This window comes from Anastrepha obliqua, chromosome 1, assembly GCF_027943255.1.
Source record: "Anastrepha obliqua isolate idAnaObli1 chromosome 1, idAnaObli1_1.0, whole genome shotgun sequence".
In the NCBI taxonomy this organism is placed as follows: domain Eukaryota; kingdom Metazoa; phylum Arthropoda; class Insecta; order Diptera; family Tephritidae; genus Anastrepha; species Anastrepha obliqua.
Window position 1 is genome coordinate 151153854 of NC_072892.1, and position 22876 is coordinate 151176729.

Genomic DNA, 22876 nt, shown 5'->3' on the forward strand with positions numbered 1-22876 from the left:
TTTTTTTAAGAATATGTCAAAAAAATTTAGGACGTAAATTTAAGTATTTCTTATATTATAGATCGTCAACCGTGACGACTCTAATCTTTGCGTTCGAGCGCTGGGAGAGGTATAGTTACGTTGTATTCAAACTTTAGCCGCGTTTTTCTCAAAACTACATTTTTCGAATTTTCATGCACGATAACTCGAAAAGTTATTGACCGATCTCCCTGAAATTTTGCACACATCTTTTTTATGATATTACTTTCTATGAGAATTTACAATTCGAAAATTTTCGAAAAAATAATTTTTTCGAAGCACAAACAGTAGGAAAATTCGCCTCAAAATTCCTTTTTTTTTTTTTTGAAGCATTTTATTCCGCGATTTTTTTTTTTCATTTTGTTTTAATTCATATAGAAATTATGACATTAATAAACAAAAAAATGTTTGGTGTTTTGTATTCAGGTCACTGACGCCGATACTACAATGGCCGCCGATTGAGAAGCCCCGTTGCGACCTTTGAGTGTAGATCCGCCATTTTAAATGATTAAAATAAAAAAAAAATTTTATTATTTTAATGTGTAAATAAACTGTATGCCAATTTTGAAAAAAAATATATTGACTTCCTCATTTTAAATAATTTTAACGAAAATCTGGGAAAATGTGGACGTTTACAGGTAACCGCACCCTTAAAGACAATCCCTTTCAAATGTTGGCCGCAGCGGTGCCGTAATTCGGCCACCCCCAATTTGACACTGAATGAATGACTCGCTGGAGGACTTCCATCGGTATCTCCTGCATAACTTTAGTAATGTTGGTTCCAATGCCTCAATCGAAACTGGTTTATCCACAAAGCATTTAGACTTTACTTATCCTCTCAAATGGCGTTCGCCACTTGCTGTTATAGTGACGCCAGCCTCGTCTTTGAAGAAGTATGGACCGTTGGTTCCTCAAGCCCATAGGTCGCACCAAACGGTTGTTTTCAGTTGCTTTTTTTTCAAAGCTTTCAATATTTTTGGGCCTCCTTATGTTCAATCGGCTTAGGAAACTATGTGATCTCTACATTTTAGATATACGACTTGTCCATCAGTTCTGTGGAAAAAAGAACGAGAAATATTTTTAAGGAATGTTTTAACCCTCTAGCTCATCTACAGATGCATCGCATTTGTCGCTCTCTAATGCTCTCAAAAATATTCGCCATAAAATTATACTAAACATTTCTTAATACAAAGCTTGAAATCAAAATTAAATGCCAGAAATAACTCAATACAGAAAATGTGTAAACATTAACTTTGTTAGTGCGTTTTCAAAATCGCATAAGCAGATTAAAGAAAATGGAGACTGAGGGTCTCGCAATAGCAAAAAAAATGTTTACCCGACCTGCCAGGTACTAAGCAAGTACTGTTTGGAAACGACGTTTCGTTATGTTGGATCACCAGCTGAGTCTATTCAATTGGGTTGTTTTGAGAATATTATACCTTTTTGATAGCTAAAGAGATATATCGAAATAGTTTGCTCATAAAATACATAAAGGCTGGTTAAATTTTAAGGGCCGATGTTGAATGTAAACCACACCTAAACATAAAATTCTTTTTTGCATTTTATTTTAAATTTTTCAATTTCACACTAATTCAATTTGAATCATGGAAAGATACATAATCGAGCAACGCGTTAAAGTTATTGAGGCTCATTATGAAAACAGGCGTCCAATTTTCGAAGAAAATCATCTTCTGAGATGAGGCACATTTTCACCTCAGTGGATTCGTGAAGAAGCAGAATTGCCACATTTGGGTGAATGATAATCCAAGAGTGATTGCTCAAAAACCAATGCAACTACAAAGAGTGACTGTTTGGTGCGGTTTAAGGGCCGGCGGCATCATTGGGCAGCATTTTTTCCAAAATGAGGCCGGTCAGGGAGTTACTGTGAATAGTTTTCGCTATCGTGAGATGATAACGAACTTTTTGTGGCCCGAATTGAAAGATGTGGATGTGGACGATATGTGGTTTCAACAGGGCGATGCCACTTGTCACAGAACTAACGAAACAATGGTTCTTTTGCGCGAAAAATTTGATGGCCGAAAAATCTTACGTCGCGGCGATGTTATGTGATTTGACACCGTTGGACTTCTTTCTCTGGGGTTATTTGAAAAAAAAAAGGTGTAGGTCGTTAAGCCAGCAACAATTGAAGAGCTAAAGGATGAGATAATTCAGCACATTAACGGCATAGAACCTCAATTATGCCTCAGCGTCATCGAAAATTTGGACCATCGAATGGAGGTGTGCCGCCGAGGCCACGGCGGTCATTTGGCCGATATTTTATTCCATGCGTAATTGAACTATACCAATATTATCATGATAAAGAGAAATGATAATAATTTTTTAAAAAAATTGTATTTGATTCAAAATTAACACCGGCCCTTAAAACTTAACCACCCTTTATATATATTTTTGTTTTTTCTTTTGTATGACTTGAAATCGTGAGTTCAAAATATTATCAGGTAGCTATTTTTGAGTCACAGAGCCTGGTTCGGGTTTTATTGACAACTTTTATTAACTATTAATTTTACCCTCTATTTGAAAAAGGGAAACAAATCTAACCGTTCAACTAACAATTTAAATAAAGTCCTCGTACAATCTTTATTTGCGAATAATCTCTAAAATCGAATATCTCGGAAGTGGTTATGTTTTCTACCAAACTAATCAGAAATCACCTAAATAATAATATTCTCAAGTATCCAGCACATCTGTACCGATATTAGCACGCTTTTAAGCAATCGCCCCTTCCACGTTGACCATTACAGTGCAGTGTAAGGATTCATCCTCGTGAAATTTTCGCTGCAAAAATTCTTACGCATAGAAATTTAGTTTAGTAAAAATCGACCACGCTTAATAATTTCATTATATTTTTATGTTCCTTCACGGCACAAAATCGCAACTACAGTTATATTACCTTCTATTTTTAAAATACTTGCTGCACTTTACCAAATCTTTATCAGTTAATTCACCTTGATTCAATTTGTGATATGAGAATACAATCTGACGCATACGTGCAGTAATACATAAAACATTAATAACAGCATTAAAAGATTATCTTTTTCTAATATAATAAATAATAAATATTTTATTTTAAAATAATAAATTTATTACCTTAAAACCTTCGATGAAATTACTCGAATGAGCGGGAGGGTTGAGTGAGTATTTTCAGTGCTAATTCAATGCGATTGCACGGGACTCGAACGATTAGTATTTATTTATTTATTTATTGTTAGTAAGTCTAGAAATACATGATTTATTATATACTTCAGCAAAAAAAAAAAAAAACAACTTAACGACAATAGTTCATACTTATCCATTTATGTAGTTCAGTGACAATTTGAAAGTTTGTCTAGGAGGTAAAAAATGAAAAGCCAAAGAATTTGAAATTTTATTATTATATATTCATAAAATCTTCTGGTATTTGACCATAAGAGGCATAAATGATTTAATACAAATCATTACTACACGTGGAAGGTAAAAATAAATGCGCTGGAAAAGACGAGGGCAGTCAAGTATAATATTGATGATATCAAATATAAAGCGGAGCGAAAGAATATTCCTTTTAAGAATTTTCTAATGTTATGATATTTCACAACTAACATCATACAATTTTCATTCGAAAATGTCATAACTTGCTTTTACACAAGCGGTGCCCATGGATATTGACATGGCTGCTCGAATCAAAGATTGTCTGAGACCTTCCAAATTTCCGTGAGGTCTTTCACAGGCCATGCCCTCCAATTTTGACCACAAATTGTAGACCAATTTATTCAGATCTGGACTTCCAGATGGCCAATCTTCTGCGGCTATGAACCAAGGAATATTGTTTTTTAGCCTCTGCTGGGTGATTTTTGCCTAAGTGGGCTGGAGCGAAATTTTGCTGTAAGATCCTACGCTCTCCATTGAAGAGAGTACTGCTCAACTGCTACACCACGCCTTCTAAAACATCCTTCTGGTACACTTTTGACCCGGTTTTAGCCCCTTTTACGCAGAAATGAAGAGATATAACGCCTTTACAAGACACTCCCCACCAAACCGTTACCGAGGCTGAATGGAGGCCACCCTTAACCCTTACAACAACATTTTTTGCGTCTTTAGAAGTTTTAGCCTAGATTAAGTCGTTTTGCTTATTAAAAACTTCTTCAGCAGTGAAAATTTTCTCATCTGTGAAAGGAATATTTTCACGGCTGTTGACCGCGTGCCACCGAAGAGCTGCTTACATCTGTCGAGTCTAATTTTCTTCAAGCGTTTTGTCAAAATATTACTAGTTGAGCGACGAAAGACTTTGATGTGGAGATCATCTCTACTTAGTCTTAGTATGGATCAGGTCGAAATATTCGCTTCCTTGGACATGATTTTCTGCTTTCTAAGGAGGTTTCTCGAACGGCTTTTATGGCTGCACGGGTTCGAACCACGCGGGGACGACTTATTCTTTTTCTGTCTGTCCAGGGCCGTGGAGAGAGTATTCGGGCCCCGGGGGAAACTTGAGATGCGGGCCCCTTAAAATTTTTTTTTATTTATCAAAATGCGTATTATGTTAAGTCCTATAACATTTAAACATTGAAAAACTCATTGATAAAATTTTTGATTGAATTAATTATGAAATATTGATTAAAATGAATTTTAGAAAACTCTTCAGCAGATCTGAAATAAAAAACGCAGCTGAAAAAAGTTAAAATTTTTTATTCATTTTGTGAGCCTTACAAATGTTTGAAAATGACTGCCACGATGCTTAGAATTTTGCTTTTCTTGCTTTAGCTGAGGCAAAAGCTCTTATAATATCATCGAAGTCGAGTTTCCTTCCTAACTCAGATTCCAAATCTCAATAATACACACATTTGTATCACCATATTATATTTATTCTTCGTAATCGTGATCATAAAATTCGATATGGTGACACCAAAAAAAGTCTGTGACGGAACTCTGGTAGAAGTATTATTTACTATATTTTTCCAAGCAGGAAATTTCTTGGAATTACCCTCGAGTCCGGGCCCCTCTGAAAACTCCGGGCCTGGGGGAAAAAGTACCCGATCCCCCTCCCCTCTCGTCGGGCCTGTGTCTGTCACTTCAGTAAACAAGCGTTTTCGAAATATTAAGTTTTTTCAGCAATTCGTAAATCTCGCTTGCACTTTTACCGCTTTTCTATAGTGCAATCCCTGCAATGCGATTTTCCTTAGCTCCCCACTCCATTGTTAGCGAGCGAAATTTGCTACGAAACTGAGTATAATTTATGAGTAGACAATGCTTACGAACGAAAGCAAAAATATTGGAATTTTTTCTGCGAATTTTGTTCTCGCCGTACGCGTTGTAAAATTTGTCATAGAATTTATGGCAAGACTAAGTACAGCTGTCTACTTGGCAAATGTCAAAGATGACATAGAAAAAGGTAGCTTCTAGGAATTATTCAGTACTGTCATCTAGGCGTCACTTTTGAAAGGTCCTTTACCAACAGACAAGCAATAGAGCGGGTGAAAAAAGTGCGTGTGCACAACAACACTTCAAAATTTAATAAAAATCGTATTATTATTGGCTTGATATCTCCGCTTATCATAAGAACCATCTTAGCTGGCACGCGGCATGAAGCTGCAGGTCCTCCATTGAGCACAATTTTACAAACAACAGCATCTCCAAACAATTTTTCTTAATGAGATTGCCATTAAGACTAGAAGTGAATTATAATATTCTCTAGTACTTTAGCCAATTAAATCAAATTTTTATTTAAATGAAAGCTTATCGCAAAGGTATTTTTGGCGTCTTCATCGTCAACCTAAAAAAAGAAACAAAAGCACTAAATTGCCCCTTTCTATTCATAATGTTAAGATAATATTTTTTTTTAGTTTCAAAAGCACATCCAAATTCGCTTTATGCTTCTTTTGAATACAAATACATATACGAGTAGGTATGCACGATTCCAGGCGCCATGGGGCGTGTAATAAAAATTAAAATTTTCTTATCTCCTTGCCGACAGTTATGATAATGCGTTGACGCACAAAAGGAGACGAGATGCTTATTTTTTGTCATCCTGTTGTCTAAGATATAAATGTACGACTACTTATCACCGCACAGTGGAAGTATATGTTTGTATGCATATGTTTAGCTGTCCTTTGGAGCTGTTCTTTGCGTTTTTTTTATATCAGCGAATTGAGTGTACTAAATGTTCCTCTCGAATAAATACACTGAAACTCACACATCCATTTGTAGGTATCAACTTAATTATGCAGATGTGTAAAAGTATGCGCCGATACCCAGTAGGAAAAACCAGAGCTAGCACAAAAGATATGAAAATGTCTCAACACGAATACGATTTCGAGTCACGTAACGAATAACTACATTCGCGTTCTGAGCGTGACAGTGTCGAAAACGCAAAAAATTGACCCTAACCCATATTACTAGGTTGGTCATGTTCTGTGATGACTGTGGCTTGTGTTACAGTCAGTTGCTCAGGGTGATAGATAACAAAATTTAACCATATGGCATTCATTAAAGGTGATGGTACGATAGTGCGAGTGCAACGGGTTTTCGTCATTTTATTTTGTGCTGACATCCTAATGTAAAAAAAAACACAAAAAGTTTAGCTTATGGATATCAGTCTTAATAGATTCTCTTGCATTTGGCTATCTGAAGTCAAGAGTGATAGAATAACAAGGCGAATTGAATATCTATTATATTACTTTATTCACGATTTTGATGCAAGTGTGACGTCAGCTTCCTTAGCAATACAAAAAATACGAACAAAACAAGCAAAAGTAGGAGAAATTACTTGTTTGTGAAAATTCAGTGGTGATATTGTAATTTGTGAGATTTAAAGGAAGAGAAATTACTTGTTTGTGAAAAGAAAGAGTAAACGAAGAGTAAGCGGAAGGGAAATAAATTATTTTGATTATTGCTTAGTTTTTGGTGTGTAATGGGGAATACAGGTTTCATCAACTCAACGCAAAAATTTCTTCGGATCTCGCTTGAATTGCTCCAACAGCCGCATCCGTTTGTTGTTGCTTGTGAGCAATCGCGGCACCCATCGGGCCGACAATTTTTTCATCACCAACTTATCATTGTAAAATATTAATTGCGGATTCGATCGACACACCTTTGGCCTCTGTTACTTCGTGCACTTCCGTTCATCGCTCAGCGAGAATCATGTCGTGGACTTTTTGAATGATTTCCTCGTAAATCACGTCTGCCGGGCGTTATGGTCGCTCCTCATCAAAAACGGATGTGCGCCCGCGTTGAACCAGTATCTAACTGTGGTCATAGATGGAGAAGCGTCCCCAACTTTGCTTTTATCGCCTCGCATTTTTTCCAACCCAAAAACAAAGAGCGTATTACCGAACGATGCTGCTCTTTTTCCATCTTAGCGAAAATCACGGAAGAAGTCTTACTCGAATAGCTGCCAAATTCAAACTAACCTACCAATCAGCCTTTTTTGTTTTTGTTTTTTTTTTTTTTGCAGAGGAGGTTAAAATCGAAAATGTCAGAAATATCATCAAAGATGCCGTCACACCAGTGGTATGCGGGGCATGCTCCCGTCTTGGCTGATTCCACCCTGGGACTGCTAAAAGCAATTTCATTAAGGTGGAGACGTGATTAAACCTTTAAGACACACCAGATACCTGCGTCCAGGATCCTCTCTTAATTGCGTGTTGGGGTTATACGCTATCGATAGCATCCATTGGTTTGCCTCCAATGGGATATCGGATAATTGCAATATCGCTACCCGATATCGACTTGTCGTCTGAGATCTGTTTCATAATGGCTTATTTGGGGGACGCATCTAGGCATCTCTTGGGAATGTGGTTGGTTTGTGCCGCTTAAATTCTTCTGTTAGTATATCGAGGTGAACTTTACTCGCTGTAACGAATATGGCATCATCAGATATTGTTCTGTACGCACATGCTACTCGGAGCGCGTTAAGTCTGTTAGCTTGCAACACCTCCTTTGAACGTCTCGTTCGCCCTCTTGACCATACTGGGGCGGCGTATAGGAGAATAGAGTCAGTAACCATTGAAAGAATCTTTCTTCTACTTTCTAAGGGTCTTCCAACGTTTGGTAGTTTAGGCATGAGTGCGTTATTCAATCTCATTGCCTTGCTACTGGTTATTTTTAGATGCTCCTTGAATGTTAGCTTCTCGTCGATGTGCACTTCAAGATACTTTACCCATGTTTGGAATGCAATATCATGTTCTCCAACCGATATAGTGAGACTCTCGCTCCGCCTACATTTACTGATAAGGACCAGCTCAGTTTTTTGCACTGCCAGCTCTAGATTAGTGTTGCTCAACCATCTTTGGATTATCGCAACGGCATCATTGCACACATGATTCAAGTACTCGCTAAGTTTATCAGTTACCACTAGAGCAATACCATCTGCGTACGCTATTGCTGACATCACAATCTTAAGAATAATAAAAAAATTAATAAAAAAACGAAAGCAGTTTCATGCTTTCGCATATGAAAATAGGCGAAAGGGAAATAAATACAGAAGAACTGCAGCTCTCCTCATAAAATTAGTAATATTACTTTTCCAGCGTACTGTTCGTCGAAGTAGCAGTAAATTCGCAAATTGCATAGATTTACATTAGGCACGCAGCTGGGCTGAATTCGCTAGAATAGCGTTGGTTGGTTATTAGATGATTTTCTTGCTGGGTATATTTATTACGCATACTCATTCCACTTTCAATTCAGACATATTATCATAGATTACTTGTATGTTTACATTTCTACTTACATAATCACACATATACATATGTATGTATGTTTACAGAAAATGCTCATTTTGTCGCCAAATACGTGCATGGGTTTAAATATATAATGAAACAGTTCCGACAGAAAAAATAAATTTTCTTTCTTTTCCTTTTTGAATTTTGACTTTAGGTGTTTATTTTATTGTATTGCCATTCATTTCTTTCAAACTTTCCATCGCTTGGTTGCCATGGTTCCTGGGAAGCTTTTGTATCTGCTTAAGCAAGTTGTTCCCTTGTGAGACAGTGGCGATTTGAGCTGCTGCCTCCGACTGTCTACTAAGTTGACTTAAAATAATTCCATAGATTACCATCTTCTCTTGTATGAAATGTTTTATTATCCTGAATTAAAGACTTGCGCTAATTGAATAAAACCATAAGCATTTGGTTTAAATAAGTGAACAGAAATTAAATGAAAAATGCAGGGTACTATTTATACCAGTGTTAGAAGTATCGATGGGATATGGGTTTCTGCGTATAAGTGCCCAATTCTGGCATCATCTGGATATAGTTTTAAGCCACAGAGGCTAAAGTGTCCTAAGAAAGAGAATGCATGCAGTTCGCTAATTATTAGCTATAGTTACATAATTTGGATAGCCAGAGTACGTAAATATTTTGCTACACTCCGTATAAAAATGTAAAAATTTTCAGAATTTTTCCTCTTTTATGAATTTTCATTAGTTTTTTATAAAAGTATAGCTGGCAGCCTAATAAGAACCATACGAGCCTAATTATTGAAATTTTATTAGAAAAGGCATGTCTTCCATTCCTTATATGGAGCAAATGCGCCACGCCTTCAAGGAAAAGACTCAACGGGGATTCTCCATCATCTTCAAACTGATACTTTATTTACTAAAATTTAATATGATAAAAAGAATACGCACTAAAAATATTTCTAGAAATTCTAATTAAAACACGCGGACCTGGTATGAGTTTTTTTTTTAATTTTTCCAATTTTTTTGTTAAGTTTGAAAATAAAATTGGCATAGTTTTTGTTAGACAACGAGCTATACTCTTATGAAATAAAATCAGCATTAAAAAAAAACCAAAAAAAAAAAAAATAGTGAAAACAGGTTAAAATAATGATTTTTGTTATATTTTTTTTATTAACGGTTCTTATTAATTTTTTAGAAGCGTTATACACTTGCATCTTTTACAATAAATGATACTAATAAGCAATTTGTAAGAGTATTTGATAATTTAACGTGCCCCCATTGGGCACCCAGTACTGGCCAGGCCCTTATCGACTATGGACGTGAATTTAATATATTTCTATTATAGCTTAAGACTGTAGCTTCCTATAATTAAATTTTCTATTGATTTATAGATATAATTTTTTAAAAAGGATCCTCGAACAGGACGAAAAAGGCCAGACCCAGATGCCCTACCGAGAGTTTTAAAAAGATGTCCAATGGAGGGTTAATATCTTCGAGAAGAATTCAGCTAAAGTAAGCTGGATGTTCCATCATTGACATGATTTTTTAGTTGCTGTTTGGGAGCTATTGCAAATTGCTTAGTTACTTCAGTCACAGTTGGTACGCCAAGACCACGATGAAGGTCCGCAATTCCTTAATATGGTATGACGCTCTTCTTCTGTCGTCCTGTGAATTTATTTCGAAAATTTATATTTTTCGAATACAGTTATTATTATAAAATATCAGGTCAGTTCATAAGTTCGTGCTTATTTTACCCATAATTTCACTTTTGTACAAATTTTGCATGCAAACAATTATTCGCGGAATATAACGGAACTACATATTTATACATTACTTTGAAAATCATGGTAATTTCTTTGATATATTGATATATTGTGTATTTTCTTTGATATATTGTGCATTCAACAAGTGATTTTAATCGCGGATAGAAGCACGTGCAGAAATAAACACTGTTCACGGAGAGGATACCGTGAGTGTAAGGACTGCGCAAAAGTGGTTTGCAAAATTCCGAAGTGGTAACTGCGACGTGGAGGATGCCCCGCGCGAGTTATGCAAGTCGCACAAACAAATAACATAATTGTTGATAGCGACGAGGTCAGCATAATCATGCAGAGGTACTTGAACCGAGATCGAATTTCAAAAGCATAAACAACGGAAGCGTCGCCGTCGCTCCCGTTGCTCGATCAACAATTCATGCAGAGGTACTTGAACCGAGATCGAATTTCAAAAGCATAAACAACGGAAGCGTCACCGTCACTCCCGTTGCTCGATCAACAATTTATGCATGTGCCAAAGCAAAGTTATGCAACCAATTAAAGTCGCCGTTGCTCGATCAACAATTATGGAATAAACGAAATGGGCATTTGCATATGCCAAAGCATATTATAATTTTAGGTCTTAAGATTCAACTGTAACTGGACAGAAGTCCAAGTTCATTCAATAAAAAATATAATTGAATTAAAGTTCTTTAATTGGCGCAGTCGAAATCGGACAAATACGTTCAAAGTTAATCCGCGAGAAAATTTTAAATCACAATGGAAGCAGAATTGGACAAATTAAGAGTAGTATTGCTTCAACAGGAAGGAGAGTTGAACCTATTAAGGCAACAAAATCAACAACAACAACAACAACTGCAACAACAACAACCAATCCAGTGGCTGTCAAACAAAGATATCATCCAGCAGTTTCGCCAGCTAAGGCAGCTCGACGACCAACATGATGTGTTAGCCTTTATAAAATCTGTGGAGTTCCTCATGACATTATGCCAGGGAAACGCATTACTGATCCAGTTTGGCACTAGCATAGTCGCTAATGAAAAGGTGTCGGGAACAGCAGCAAATTTCATCAGACAATTGGGGATGGAGCCTAGCTGGGACCAAATGAAGACCAAACTGATGGAGCAAATGCGACCCAGGACGACCTACGAGGACGTATTCGATAAATGCAGATTCATCAAAGTGAGTAGTTTAAGAGATTTGTTCCAAGAGTTTGAGAAAGCAAAGTGCGAAATAAACAAAATATATATGTTCGACGAATCCAAACCAGCCATGTATGAAAATGATAAAGTAGATAGAGATTTGTTAAACATGCTAATGAATAAAATAGACACTCCGTTCAGGATTCATGTCGATCAGGGCATGTCTATGCATGCTTTACAAACGAAATATTCAAATATTAAAGCACTGGACGACCCCAGAGCTATTTTACAGAGGTATAGAAAAAATTCGAACAATACCTATAACAAACAGGGTAACACTAACGCTAACACTAACACTAGCACCACTCATAAAAACGCAACCCAGAATAATCAGTTTGCTAGTAATAATAACAATACCAAACAGAATCAGGGTGGCTGGCCAAACACCAATAATAACGCCGGCCCACCTCAGAGTGACCGAGTCAACCAACAATCGTATAACAGGTCACAACCCACCCAAAACCCAAATTTTAAACCTAACTATAACAACAAGGGTAACAGTTCAAAACAGACAAGAATGTCTCATATGAGCGTTGACACTCAAAAGAATGATCCCACACCCATGGAGATTGGGACTTTAGAAGAAGAAGAGGAAGAACAGGTAAATTTTTTGATTCCTTGCCTAGAGCAACCTTACCCATAATAGTGTGGACAATAGGAAAAGAAAAAATTAAATGCTTAGTCGACACTGGTGCGACGACAAGCATCTTAAAATCAAGAATTCTTGAATTCCAATACCCCAAAACAGAACTCACCAAACCATGCTCTTATAAAACTCTTAACGGCATTAATGTCGTGAAATACACCGTAACAACACCACTTCCAAAAGAGATACCCTACTCGGGGACACTACAGTGGAAACTTATAGATTTCTCAAACAAAAATTTCTCGGCAATAATAGGCCAAAATTTCTTAAAAGCCTTCAATGCTCAAATCAACAACACAGAGCGATATGTACAATTGCTCGATAGAAAATTTTATTTTTTGGATTACGAATACCCAGAAGCAATGCACAATGCTTGTGCTCTGCAACCCGTGAACAGAGAAGAAATACGAGATCGCTTCAACCTCGCTCATTTAAATGACGAGGAACGTCGAGCCGTCGAAACCCTATTCACGGAATTTGACGACTTATTTTTTCAAGAGGGGGACGTTTTGTCAGCAACAAACCAGATTTCCCACGAAATAATTACCACAGTGGATAGGCCTTTATATTCTAAAATATATAGATATCCCCAAATACATGAAAAAGAAATAAATAGACAGATAAAGGAAATGCTTGAGCAGAACATAATAAAAAAGAGTAACTCACCCTACAACAGTCCCTTATGGATCGTCGAGAAAAAACTCGATAATTCAGGGTCAAAAAAGTTCAGAATCGTCATCGATTACCGTAAATTAAACGAATTCACGGTCGATGACAGATTTCCAATCCCTAATCTAAACTCTCTATTGGATAAATTAGGTAGATCCCAATATTTCACAACCCTCGATCTGGCGAAGGGTTTTCACCAAATTCTCATAAGAGAGGAAGACAGACCAAAAACGGCATTTTCAACACCGTCAGGTCACTATGAGTTTGTCAGAATGCCGTTCGGACTAAAAAATGCTCCATCGACATTCTAGAGGCTCATGAATGAAGTCTTGAAAGATTATATTAATGACAACTGTGTCGTCTACATGGACGACATATTAATTTTTAGCACTTCCCTTCAGGAACATATGACCACCCTAAAGAAAATATTTAGAACCTTGAAGGAGGCAAATTTGAAAATTCAAGTAGATAAGTGTGACTTTCTTAAGAAAGAAACACAATTTCTTGGCCACATCCTGACCACTCACGGTATTAGACCGAACCCAGACAAAGTAAATATTATACAAAATTTAAAATTACCCAAAACGGCAAAACAGATTAAATCATTCCTGGGAATGACAGGATTTTACAGAAAGTTCGTTAGGGATTATGCAAAAATAGCATTCCCCATGTCAAGGTATCTGAAGAAAAACGAGACGATCAACACTGACGACCCAAGCTATATAGCTGCATTCGAAAAGTTGAAGACACTAGTTACAAACAGTCCAGTCCTACGATACCCAAATTTTTCCAAGAAATTCACTGTCACTACAGACGCCAGTAATTTCGCGGTGGGAGCAGTGCTATCTCAAGAGAGCCACCCAATCGCATATGCATCCCGAACATTAAATCAACATGAATGCAACTACTCGACTATAGAGAAAGAGCTTCTAGCCATAGTGTGGGCCGTAAAGTACTTTCGACCGTATGTTTATGGTAGAGAATTCGACCTCGAGAGCGATCACCAACCCTTAAAATGGCTGATGGCTAAATATACAGGCAAAGATATAAGCCCAAGACTGCAAAGATGGCTCATTAATCTAGGGGAGTACAAGTTCCATATAGAATACATAAAAGGAAAAAATAATAATATTGCTGATTTTTTGAGTAGGATTAAAGAAGACGAAATTAACCTAATGGAGGTCGAATCAACAGACGAAGAAGACAACAAATCCCTGACTGAAACGGTTCACTCTCAAGAAGAGGATCAGGGTTTTAACATGTCCATACTAGAAACGGCAGTCAACAGATTCAAAACACAAATAATTTTTTCAGAAAAGAAACCCAACACCATAGTACAAGTGTTTGGCAAAAAGAGAATTTATATTAGCAAAAAAGACTTGGAAAACAACCAAGCAGTAAACATCCTTAGACGAGAAATAACAGCAGGAAAGATAGGAGTTTTTTCACACCTAAGCGACCATGAATTTTACCAATTTCAAAAAATATTAACAAAGGAATACACTTCCAATCAAAAAGTAAGGTTCGTAAAATGTACCAGGTTCGCTACAGACATAGAGTCTGAAGATGAGTTGCACACCCAAATAGCTCTGTTTCATAAAAATGAGAGTGGCCATTGCGGGATAGTTGCCACCTATCAGAAACTTAAACTTAAAATTTACCATCCCAATCTAAAAACACACATCCACAGAATAATAAATAATTGCGACGTTTGCAGTGGTGGGAAATATGATAGGAAACCCATTAAAAACAACTTCCATCTAACAGAAACACCAAAAACCTGCAACGAGATAATACATGTGGACACATATGTGAATTCAAAACAATCTTTCATAATATTCATTGATAAATTCTCAAAACACGCCACTTGCTTGCCACTGACCGATAGAAATAGTATCACAATAGTAGAACACATTCAACAGTTCTTGTCCATTAAAGGGAAAGTCCAGAAATTTGTCTTCGACAACGAATTCAATAGCTTGAACGTCAGGGAATTCCTGGAAAAAGAAGGCATAGAATACCACTCAACAAAGCCAAATAGTCATACTGGCAATAGCGATGTCGAAAGACTTAATAATACATTGACAGAGAAAATTCGTACACTAAATATAGAAGAGAAAAGACCTATAATTGAACAAATGGCCAGAGCTGTATACTTTTACAACAATACACACCACACCACCACAAAATCTACACCGTTCGAAGTACAAAACCATAAAGTCGATCACAAAGAATTATATGACAGAATGTCAGCACAAAAAGCAAAAAAAATAGCAAAACTAAACAATAACAGGGAAACTTACATAGAAACCAGAACAGAAGGATTTATAAAAAATTACAAAAACTTAAGACACAAGGAAGAACCCAAATTTAGGAAAACAAAATTACAAAACATCCACACAACAAACATTAAAAGACCTACAAAATTTTCAGATAACGTTGACACTCCTCATCATGTGCCTGCTGCCAACACTGTCGACGGCAATGATCAACATAACCCCGATCCAGGCTGAAACCGGATTCATATCGCTGGGGGAAAGTACGGTGGAGCTAGTTAACGAATTCAAAATGGTCCTACATATAATAAGTCCAAAAGAAATATTAGAATTAACCAACATAATCCAAAATAATACGAAAATTCTGGTTAAGAAAGATAGGCATAGGCTAGATACAGAGATAGAAACTATAAAAATCAAAATAAGATCCATAACCCCAAATTCGCTAGCAAGACAAAAACGCGGCCTTATCAACGCAATAGGAAAAACTCAGAAGTGGCTCACCGGTCTCATGGATGATGACGATAGGGAAATCATTATGAATCATCTCCTTAATAACCAAGAAAACCAAAATAACATAATTAACAATATTAACAAACAAGTAAAAATAAATAACGACTTACAAAATTCTATTAACACACTTAAAGAAGTAATATTGGATGACAGGGAAAAAATAACCAAAACTCTTAACAACATTGAGACATATAATACCATGCTCAGAACAGACATAATGTATCATGATCAACTGTTGAAGTTGAAATTTCTGCATGATAAAGTAGACACCATCCTGTACACAATAGCGTCAGCTAAATATAACCTCTTCCACCCCTCAATACTAACGAACGAAGAGTTTATACTCTATAATATAGATTTTTACAAAATTAAATTAATTCGCATGGGAGTCATGACCTATAACACTAATATAATCATAGCAATCAAAATACCAACTAACATAATAACTACCACAGTATTCTTAATAACCCCACTAACTAATCAGAAGAACAAAAGAATCGACATGAGTCCCGAAAGAGTAATAAAAATAGAGAACAAAACTTATACATACGAGGAACAGAAAACAATAAATGAACTCAAGCTTAGCTCTAACTGTATAATTAAAAGAAATTGTAAAATGATAGAAGATGTAGAATTTAAGACAAAATTAATAAACGAAGGTACATTGTTAATAAGTAATGCACAAGATAATGAAATTCAATACAATTGCAACAATACCACCAATAGCGAAATATTAAGAGGAAACTTCCTCATAGAATTCACAAATTGCACAGTCCTCATAGATGAAACATATTACAAAAATAGCCAAGAAATTTATACACAATCATTTGCCAATGAAGAAGAGGAGGAAAACTCATTTAACTTCACCGAAAAGCAGACGTTTAAAGAAATCGTATTAAAAGAAATAGAAAACACAAAAACAATTAAAGAAATAAAAATACAAACAATAGTTTCCAACAGTTTCGGCATAGTATCAATTACTCTTGTACTCCTCTTCATAGGAATATATTCCTATAACAAATGTAAAAGAGGAATCCAGGAGAATCCCTCATCAAAGGGGGGAGGAGTTATGCAAGTCGCACAAACAAATAACATAATTGTTGATAGCGACGAGGTCAGCATAATCATGCAGAGGTACTTGAACCGAGATCGAATTTCAAAAGCATAAACAACGGAAGCGTCGCCGTCGCTCCCGTTGCTCGATCAACAATTCATGCAGAGGTACTTGAACCGAGATCGAATTTCAAAAGCATAAACAACGGAAGCGTCACCGTCACTCCCGTTGCTCGATCAACAATTTATGCATGTGCCAAAGCAAAGTTATGCAACCAATTAAAGTCGCCGTTGCTCGATCAACAATTATGGAATAAACGAAATGGGCATTTGCATATGCCAAAGCATATTATAATTTTAGGTCTTAAGATTCAACTGTAACTGGACAGAAGTCCAAGTTCATTCAATAAAAAATATAATTGAATTAAAGTTCTTTAATTCGCGCTGGTCGTCCTGAAGTCTTTAACTCCGACGCCTTGCCGAACACGTGGAAGCTGAGCCAAATCTAACAGTCGATATGATAGCTCAGAGGTTAAATTGATCGCATGGAACAGTTCACAGACACATGGTGCAGTTGGGAAAGGTTTCAAAGCTGGGAAAATGGGTTGCGCATAGACTTTCCGTCGCCAACCTTCAGCAGAGAGTGCATGTGTGTTCTCAGCTGCTGCAACGGATTGAAAATGAAAGTTTTTTTAACCGTATCGTTACTGGTGATGAAAAATGGGTCCTGTACAATAATCCTGCTCACAAACGCCAATGGTTAGATAAAAATGAAACACCAGAACCGACCCCGAGATGGTCTGCACCCCAAGAAGATTCTTCTGTCTATTTGGTGGGACATGGCCGGTATTGTTTATTTTGAGCTTCTGGAACCAAACCAGATGATAACTTCGATTATTATTCCCATCAGCTATCAAACCTGAATGAGGCACTTAAAAAAATCGACCATCTTTAGTGAATAGACGCAAAGTCTATTTTCCTAAACGTTGGGAAGACATTGTTAATAATGAAGGAAAATATACTATTGATTAATAAATACTTTAAACATCTTTTTTATTCATTTTAAAATCACCTTTAAAAATCGCACGAACTTATGGACTGACCTGATACTTAATATGTAAATAGCTTACATATAAGTATATTTTTATTGGTCTCACTGGAGATACTGTCACTGAAATTATTTAGATAAAATGTTATATAATTTGCTTATTGTTCTATGAATAGATTGCAAATAAAGGTATTAAATGAAAAAAAGAGAAAACCTATATAATGGTGTGCTTTTGAGTACTAGTGGACAAAAATTAAATGAAATATTATTTTCTAACATTTTGAATATTTCGGATAAAGGGGTATGCGCATTCATACATACTCATGCAAACATTTTTAAAGAGTTCTGCGTTTGAAAGGTGAACTTTTTTGCCACTGTCTTTTTTTTTTTTAATTATTTACATGAGAACTAATTATAAATAATGATTCCACTAAATAATATTGTAATAAATAAATAATAATAGCAAAAATACAGGAGCTCCAAAATTTTTAATATATGTCTATATACAGGGCCCATCTATCATTACGGATTTGAACTCGGTATTATTTGAAGAATGGTAACACTTAGCTGTCATCTGATATGACAGAAAATTAGTTTTATTCTTCCGCTGAACGAAAATGGTTGTGTATACACTCAAAGAACGCTGGGAAATATTGCGACATTACTTTGAAAATCATGGTAATGTTGCAGAATGTGTACGAAAATTACGTCCGGCAATGGGAAGAAGAAAAGCACCGAATGAAGCGTATGTGCATTACTTTGCGAAAAAAGTAAGAGAAACTGGGTTGCTTATTGACAAACCAACGCGTGACGCCGTTGGATTATTATCTTTGGAGTGCCGTCAAAGACCAGTGTTATGCCAACAAACCAGCAACAATTGATGCACTGAAGACCAACATACGCGATGTCATAGCTGAAATACAGCCGCAAACAATCGAAAATGTGTTGAAAAATTGGACCGATCGTATGGGATGGTGCATGGCTAGCCGAGGCAGCCATATGAATGAAATTCTGTTCCATCCTTAAGCGGAAGGATTGTACTTCAAAATAAAAAAACAGTGTGGAAAAATATTGAGTAGTTTCTTTTTTATAGCATTTTTAATTCTGTAAAGTTATATGGCGGACCCTATATAATAGTCCTATAAAAAACACATCTTATGCTTAAATTTTTACGCTATTTAAAAAAAGTTGCGACAAGGCATTCCCTTGGACACAAAAGGTATTTCAAGTCGAATGGTCGGCCTTTGGGCTCTCCACAGATACTAAATTATTAAAAAGGTATTTCCTTTGCCTCATTTCTTAATTCACTGAACTAATTTATTCCCCACAAATATTTCAACGCCTACTTAAATCGACTTCAATTACTTCTACCTCTCCCACCAAGGCTTTATTTTGCAGAAAAATAGATCAGCAAGTCAAGAGCGTCTCTGCAAGTAAAGGGTGGTTAAGTTTCAAGGGCCGGTGTTGATTTAAAAAAAATACAATCTTTTTAGGAAATTATTATCATTTCTCTTCATTATGATAATATTGGTATGGCTCAATTACGCATGAAACAAAATATTGGCCAAATGGCCGACGCTGCTTCGGCGACACAACTCCATCCGATGGTCCAAATTTTCGATGACGCTGAGGCATAATTGAGGTTCTATGTCGGTAATGTGCCGAATTATCTCACCCTTTAGCTCTTAAATTGTTGCTGGCTTATCGACGTGCATCTTTTCTTTCAAATAACCCTAAAGAAAGAAGTCCAAGGGTGTCAAATCACATGATCTTGGCGGCCAATTGACATCGCCGCGACGTGAGATTATTCGGCCATCAAATTTTTCGCGCAAAAGAGCCATTGTTTCGTTAGCTGTGTGACAAGTGGCACCGTTCTGTTGAAACCACATATCGTCCACATCCATATCTTCCAATTCAGGCCATAAAAAGTTCGTTATCATCTTACGATAGCCGGCCTCATTTGGAAAAAATGCGGCCCAATGATGCCGTCGGCCCATAAACCGCACGAAACAGTCACTCTTTGTGGGTGCATTGGTTTTTCAGAAATCACTCTTGGATTATCATTCGCCCAAATGTGGCAATTCTGCTTCCACTGAGGTGAAAATGTGTCTCATCACTGAAATCACGAAGTGCGCGATATGCATTTTGATTTGAACGCCCGTTTTCATAATAAGTCTGAATAACTTTAACGCGTTGTTCGATTATGTATCTTTCTATGGTTCAAATTGAATTAGTCTAAAATTGAAAAATGTCAAATTAAATGCAGAAAAAAACTTTACTTTTAGGTGTAGTTCACATTCAACATCGGCCCTTGAAATTTAACCACCCTTTGTAATATTTCACCTTGGCACACAAATCTGTTTACTAATACCGTATCAAGTAACCAAAAACAAAAAAAAAAACCCTGCAGTCTTTCCCTTAAAAGTGAGTCATGGTCTGGATGTTCGGTTGCAGGTGCAACCGCCACTAAATATACTTAGTAAAAAACACATATAAACATATCAGAAAACACAAGATTTAATGAAAGTTTTATTAAGTGGAAAAATCAGCTTTGAAAAAATGGGTGGGAAAAAGAAAGAAATGAAAAATTGAAAAAGTAATAGCATTAGGGCGAACTTGACAGGCTTATCTGGACGTCTACATCTTGCGGCTTTACTTAGAGTGACATAGAGAAAAAGAGGAGAGAGAAATGAAAAATGTGGTGTAAAAAAACTAAAACACACATACACACACACCCTTAAAAGCGAAAGCAAATATAGATAAATGCACAGCAGACCAATCAATGGACGCAACTGACTCGCGCTCATAGAATTCCATGACCCTAAACTCCTTGCATGGAATGCTGTTAAATGTGTGGTTGGCAGCAAAAGTAAAATCAATGCCAACCTTTCGCAATAGTTTTTCTATTAATATTAAATGGCTGCATAAAACATATTGACGTTTATTCCTTCTTGCTTTGTTTAGATTTTTAGAGAAGGACTCTGTGTCTTTCTCAGCGTTCCACACGAAAATAATTTCTTTTCACATCCAATGTTGGCACTTTGGTCTCATCTATTTGTAGTTGGTTTAAGTGTGTGCGCTTGCATAGAAAATGGTTAAGTTACTGTTTGATATTTTGGTGCTTCTAGGGAGACGGAAGTCATACACACACGATTAAATATTGAATGAGAAAAAGGAAGAATTTGTATATTAAAGTATTATAAAATTTATTTATTGTAGATCTTTTGTTAAGATCTTTAAGGGCCCTATAAAACCAGTACAGCTCACAGGACTGATAGGATTCACTGATTCACAAAAGATTAGATGAAGCAGTGCACTGCATTGAATTTTGGCAATTTACTTGTTTCTCATTGAATTTTAAAAAGTTTTGGTCACAAAGCTCATTACCAATTCAGTTCAATTAGTTGAAGTTTCAAACGTTGGTCAAATTAAAGAAAAATCCAAAACTTTTCATAAAATTTTCACTTTTTAATCAGAGTTTTCGAAACAACTCCATTTGCAGTCTTATAACCCATTGAATTTTGTATTTCCATAGCGAAATTATTAAAACTAAATGAGGAACAAAACATTGCCGAAACTTGATAATAAGTGCCTGCGCTTTGGTTTTTTAGCGCAGTCTAGTTGGGCGATTGGCTCTGAAGTGTCTGGATGCATAGGAAAGTATATTAAAGCGTTTCCCCCATTAACCAACGCGTGCCTTCTTCTCACATTTTCCTGACTACTAATTGATGGCATTAAGCAATGGCAAAATAAAAGTGGCCTTGTCACTCTTAAAAGTGGCTGACGATATTAGGCTTAAGATGAACAAAAATCTTGTGACTTTTCTAGCCCTTCTCGACCGTTCCAAAGCACGACCCTGACTTATTACGTTTAAAGTAGAAACATCTTTTTAATTTCTCAATCTCAGAGTTAAATCTAGTAAAATCGTATCTTTTGAGTGTTCGCTGGCTATTCGTGTTAACATTTCTTTGTCCGATTTCATGTCCGTAGTTAAAGGTGTGCCGCAAAGTTCTATGCTTGATTCTCTATTATTTGCATTAAATTCATATTAAGGACCTTCCTGAGGTACTAAGTCACTTTGATATTCATGTCTATGCCGATGAAGTTCAATTGCATCTTAGTTTGATTCAACTAATGCAAGTATTTGTCATTTGAATAACGACCTTATTGTAGCCAATGAGTGGACCCCAAACCCAATGAACCCCAGTAAACCTTAAAAAAACTGAGCGATTGGCTATGCTGACTCCGCAAATGCTGACTACGCAAATAAAAACAGCATGAAGACCCTATAAAATCCAGATCGTCACATCGATGTGGTCAAATTAAGCCCATTATGAGGTATTTTAGAAGGCATTTGCTGCCAGTTGAATTGTCTATGTAGAATTCCAAATATCCACTTTTGCTTGTTGCAACTATAAACAAATCTTGACTGATATTCATAGGCATACAAACAACTCACTTAAAGGCTCTCACCCGAAAATGTCGCTGTCGAAAGCCAAATGCAAACTATTTCTTGACTGTGAATATTCAGGGGATCCGAATTAGACTGCCGGAATTAAGTTCTGTTAATAGCACTGGCAAATAACAAATACAACACTTTCTTGTCTGGAAGGTAGCTCGGCATACTCAAAGCTGCCAAGAAGTGTGAAGACCATTAAATCTTTTCATTACGATAAAAGTTAATAAAAATAAGGAAAGTCAGCAGAGTAAGAGCGATGATGTTTATATTTAAAAAGTCTAAATTTGATATTTCTGAAAAACAATGATTATTCTATTCTATTCTAAAGGGTGTTTTTTTAGAGGTTAGGTTTTCAAGATGAAATAAAACGTATATAATTTAATCTTATGGCCAAGAATTTAGCTTTATTATAAAGATAAGGGTTTGCCATTATGTTTTAAAAATGATTTCGGGCAAGTGGCCGCCGCGGCTGGCTCGAATAAATTCCAGCCGAGAGGCCCAATTTTCGACCACTTTTTGCAGCAATTGGGGCCGTATGTCAGCAATAAC

At 36.3% G+C, this 22876-nt stretch overlaps 1 protein-coding gene across 1 annotated transcript; it reads left to right on the forward strand.

Moving 5' to 3' along the window:
- The first annotated feature begins 11220 nt into the window (after positions 1-11220).
- On the forward strand, positions 11221-21450 carry LOC129237760 (uncharacterized). The gene is made up of 3 exons (XM_054872690.1): positions 11221-11643; positions 15412-15517; positions 21404-21450. The coding sequence occupies exons 1-3, from the start codon at positions 11221-11223 to the stop codon at positions 21448-21450; spliced, it is 576 nt and encodes a 191-aa protein (XP_054728665.1).
- Positions 21451-22876: the final 1426 nt, after the last annotated feature.